This window comes from Alosa pseudoharengus, unplaced genomic scaffold (genome assembly GCF_046254945.1).
Source record: "Alosa pseudoharengus isolate Yale_2024_CS ecotype anadromous, Long Island Sound unplaced genomic scaffold, YU_APseudo_1.1 YU_APseudo_1.1_scf_4, whole genome shotgun sequence".
Lineage (NCBI taxonomy): Eukaryota > Metazoa > Chordata > Actinopteri > Clupeiformes > Clupeidae > Alosa > Alosa pseudoharengus.
Window position 1 is genome coordinate 44,495,118 of NW_027468774.1, and position 4,606 is coordinate 44,499,723.

The 4,606-nt window shown below is 46.7% G+C and overlaps 1 protein-coding gene across 1 annotated transcript in view; it reads right to left on the reverse strand.

Moving 5' to 3' along the window:
* gas7a (growth arrest-specific 7a) overlaps positions 1–120 on the reverse strand; it is a 45,103-nt gene extending 44,983 nt beyond the window's left edge. The window contains exon 1 of the mRNA XM_076266547.1: positions 1–120. This exon is cut by the window's left edge and continues 16 nt beyond it. Within this exon, the coding sequence (XP_076122662.1) occupies positions 1–113 (113 nt within the window). The 5' untranslated portion in view covers positions 114–120.
* Between the last annotated feature and the right edge of the window lie 4,486 nt (positions 121–4,606).

Here is a 4,606-nt window from a genome sequence, read left to right on the forward strand (position 1 = left end):
TTGATCTCGCGCTCCTTGTTCTGCCTCCTGGCGGGGGAGGTGGAGCCCGGACTCTGTGGAGAGAGGCAGGAGGCATCGTCAAAGCTCTCCTCCGCGTCAAAGCTGGCCTCCATGATCCTCCACTCCACTCACTACCTAGCTATCTCTCTCTCTCTCTGTCTTTATCTCTCTCTCTTTCTCTCCTCTTCCTCCTTATCTCTTAACTCCCTCTCCAAAAATCCAGATGCTTCTTCAGTCACTTTCTCTTTCTGTCTCTCTCTCTCTCACTCTCTCTCTCTCTCGTGCGCTCTTTCTATCTCCTGTTGTTTTTTCCCTCTTTCTCTCTGAAGGCTGCTGAAGCTCTGCGTGCGCTTTTGAATCTGGCTGCCTCTGTTGCCGTGGTGAGTGGAGTGTGTGGATGTTGGTGGTGGTGATGGTTGGGGGGAGGGGGGAGGGGGAGGAAGGGGGGCGGTCGCGGCTGAGGGAGCGTGACGAGTGGAGAGGAGTGTGTGTGTGTGTGTGTGTGTTTGGGGGGGAGGGGGGTAGTAGGGGGAGCTCCTGGTTTAAGCGCAGCGGTCCTGCCTCAGGGGTGGATGACTGGGGAGAGAGAGAGAGAGAGAGACGGGAACAAGAGGGAGAGAAAGAGAGGGAGAGATGATATTATGATATATATAGGCAGATTTAGACAATCAAAGAGAGAGGGGGGGTAGAGAGAATGATACAGATGATAGAGTTGAAAGAGACAGATATAGAAAATCAGAGAAAGAGGGGGGTAGGGTGATATAGCGGTTGAGAAAGATGACAGAGGGAGGGGGAGATGTAGAGAATAAGAGATGGAAAGAGAAAGAGAGAGGGAGATGTAGAGAATAAGAGATGGAAAGACAGAGGGAGAGGGTGATTAAGGAGAGAGTGAGAATATATTAATTCCAAGCCCAGCTGTATTTGTATGATATTCCATTAGGACAATATTTACAGATGATCCAAATCTGTTGACACCTCATCATGTCAGGAGGACAGAAAGATAACTACAGAGATACACAGAGGCAGATGTATGGAGGAAGAGAGAGAGAGAGAGAGAGAGAGAGAGAGAGAGAGAGAGAGAGAGAGAGAGAGAGAGGAAGTGAGGTATTCTACAGCTGCAGCAGAGCAGGCATCTCCTCAAGCAGTGAACCACTGATGAGTCCCACTGACACACAACACATGGAAGGAGCGAGGAAGAGAGAGAGAGAGAGATAGAGAGAGAGAGAGATGCTGGAAGGGATAGAGAGAAGGAAAGAAAGAGGGACTGAGAGAGTGATACAGAGACACAGAGAGAGAGAGAGAGAGAGAGAGAGAGAGAGAGAGAGAGAGAGAGTGGACGTTGGGGAGAATGAGGGTTAGAGAGAGAATAAGGGAACACAGAGGAGGAGAGCCAGATCAAGAGAGAGAGAGAAAGAGAGAGAGTGAGAGAGCAAGAGATGAGAGTCAGATTTATTTATCCAACTCCCCCTCGCTCCTACCCCCTGCCCTCCACAGACGGCCAGTGTTTGTAGAAGGCAGGGGAGAGAGTGAGAGATGGTACGAGAGAGAAATAGAGAGTGCATGTGAGAAGAAGAGATGTGAGGTGTGTGCTTGTGTGTATATCTGTGTGTGTGTGTGGGGTGGGGGTTGGGGGTGTTATAAGTAAATGAACTGATGAGCCCAGAGAGACCTGATCATAATTGGATGCAAGCTGCAAATGAGGATATCAGGATCACAGATACAGATACACAGACACACAGACACACAGACACACACACACACACACACACACACACACACACACACATGCACAAACACAAACACATACACATACACAAACACATACACACACAAGCGTGCTTTTGTTAAAGCTTTTGAAACTATCCCCCATTACTATGTGTGTCTGCATCAGTGTGTCTGCTGGTGTGTTTAAGTGCCCCCACTTTGGAACTCCATACTTCTGAACTGAGGGCCAGATGTACTAACGCTTTTGCGCCCACTTCAGGCGTATTTGTTTCGCAATGTGCGTCTAAAATCATTGCAAGGGATGTACAAACAGGCCGCAATGATGTAAAAGTGCAAACTGCCTGTGGCGGAGCTGAAAGTGGCAGATTGCGTTTTTCATGTTATGCGCATTCATGGGAGGATCCAGGGGAAAGTGGGAGTTTAGCGTAAAAAGATGGGAGGGGAAGAGTAAAAAGCGCCTAATTATGTATTCCGCGGTATGTACAAAGACTGCTCCTGAAAGCGCGTGTCTATTTTGTGCCTAAATACTTCCGCCTTGTAAAAGCAGGTGTTAATCCAAATTGCAGTTCAATGCGTCAATATGAGAACCTTTCAAAGACAACAGAATCGCTATTTAGAGCACCAGTTTTGTAAGTCTTTGTACTATCAAAAGCAACATTAACTTTCATTGGCCTTGAATGTCTTACTTTCACTTTCACGTCATTCACTTAAACTTTCCTACTTGCTAGATTTGACCAATCTTCCATAGCCTACGTGCACAAGTAGTTTGAGTAGAACTACTGATCTTCATTATCTCCCTGCTTGTTGACATCTTATCATGTATGGTATTATTTCATGATCGCTAAACGTTTGATTCTTTTTAATGTTGTCATCAGTTAACTTCATTCAACTGCGCTTGTATGTAGGCGCTGCCATTCAGTTGTGGACGTTCGTAAATTGCGTTTATGGGCGGAGAAAGGCAGAGAAAGGTGCAGTTTACACTAAGGATTGAAGGATTGATAAATACGATGGAAACTTGGGTCTGAAAGCGTTCGCAATCTGCGGTTTGTCCATGACGCTGATAACGCTACGTTTGCAAATGTACGTACATCTGGCCCTGAGAGCGTTCACATGACAACAACAAATGGGCGACACTGCTATTGTTCATAGACTAGCTATCCAGAAGGCTAACATCACATTCACTAGTTCACATTCCGTAATTTGCAAAAGATATAATAGCATAATAGAAAAGCATGTTTTGACATTTTGCAGTTTTTATTTATATGTTTAAAAGGCTATTTGTTTTTTTATTTTAAAATACATTCTGATGTACAGTACATGTATTTTTGCCCATCCCTCTCTCTCAGTGTGTGTGTGTGTGTGTGTGTGTGCGTGTGAGCTCATGCATCTGTATACATTCATACATCTGCGGCCCGTGACACATTTTTTGTTCTGTGAGTACACATATGGTGGTGTGTTTCCACAGTTCCTATTCCAGTGCTTCTGTGTGTGTGTGTGTGTGTATGTGTGTGTGTGTGTGTGTGTATGTGTGTGTGAGAGAGAGTGTGCGTGTGTGTGTGTGTGTTGGAGTGTGTGTGTGTGTAAGTGTGGGTGTGTGTGTGTGTGTGTGTGTGAGAGAGAGAGTGTGAGTGTGAATGTGTGTGTGTGTTGGAGTGTTTGGTGTGTGTGAGAGAAAGAGTGTGTGAGTGTGTGCATGTGTGTGAGAGAGAGAGAGAGAGAGACAGAGAGAGAGAGAGAGAGAGAGTGTGTGTGCATGTGTACTGTATGTGTGTGAATGTGTGTGTGTGTTGGAGTGTGTGCGTGTGTGTGTGTATGTGTGTGTGTGTGTGTGTGTGTGTGTGTGTGTGTGTGAGAGAGAAAGAGTGTGTGCATGTGTGAGTGTGTGTGTGTTTGTGAGAGAGAGAGAGAGAGAGAGAGAGAGAGAGAGAGAGAGAGAGTGAGTGTAAGTGTGTGTGTGTTGGAGTGTGTGCGTGTGTATGTGTGTGTGTGTGTGAGAAAGAGAGAATGTGAGTGTGTGAGTGTGTGTGTTTATCAGAATGTGGTGCTGCATGCTGTGCTAATGCCGCTGCAGTGCTGAGGCTGGAAGTGTGAAGTGTTTGAATACTACAGTACACGTGACGGCTCCAGGACGTCTCACACACACGCCACTTGCTGCTTTACTCGCATGCACACACACACACACACACACAGAAAGAAATCATATGCATACACACAAAAACAAACACGCACATACAAGCACACAAGCACAAACACATATAAAGGAACACACACATTTCTATGAAGCCATTACAAACAAAACAGTTACAATAAGTATATATACTCTTTTGATCCCGTGAGGGGAAATTGGGTCTCTGCATTTATCCCAATCCGTGAATTAGTGATTACACACTCAGCACACAGTGAAACACACAGTGAGGTGAAGCACACACTAATCCCGGCGCAGTGAGCTGCCTGCATCAACAGCGGCGCTCGGGGAGCAGTGAGGGGTTAGGTGCCTTGCTCAAGGGCACTTCAGCCGTTCCCACTGGTCGGGGCTCGAACCGGCAACCCTCCGGTTACAGGTCCGGAGTGCTAACCAGTGGGCCATGGCTGCCCACAAATATACAAACACACACACACACACACACAGACATAAGAGCAAGCCTAAACACTCCCTTGATCAAACAAGCCGACATCAGCACATACAGTCCATCACATACATCAGCGGTTCCCAAACTTTTTTTCCCGCGGACACCTTTTACATCCGGACTCGGCTCGCGTACCCCCACCTGGTCTATGAGCTCGCACGCTAAAAAAATCAGTGTGGAGAACAACATTGGACTGGTTAGATAGCACCTCACTGCAAACCACGCACTGTGGATTTGGGCAGTCTGTCTCCCAA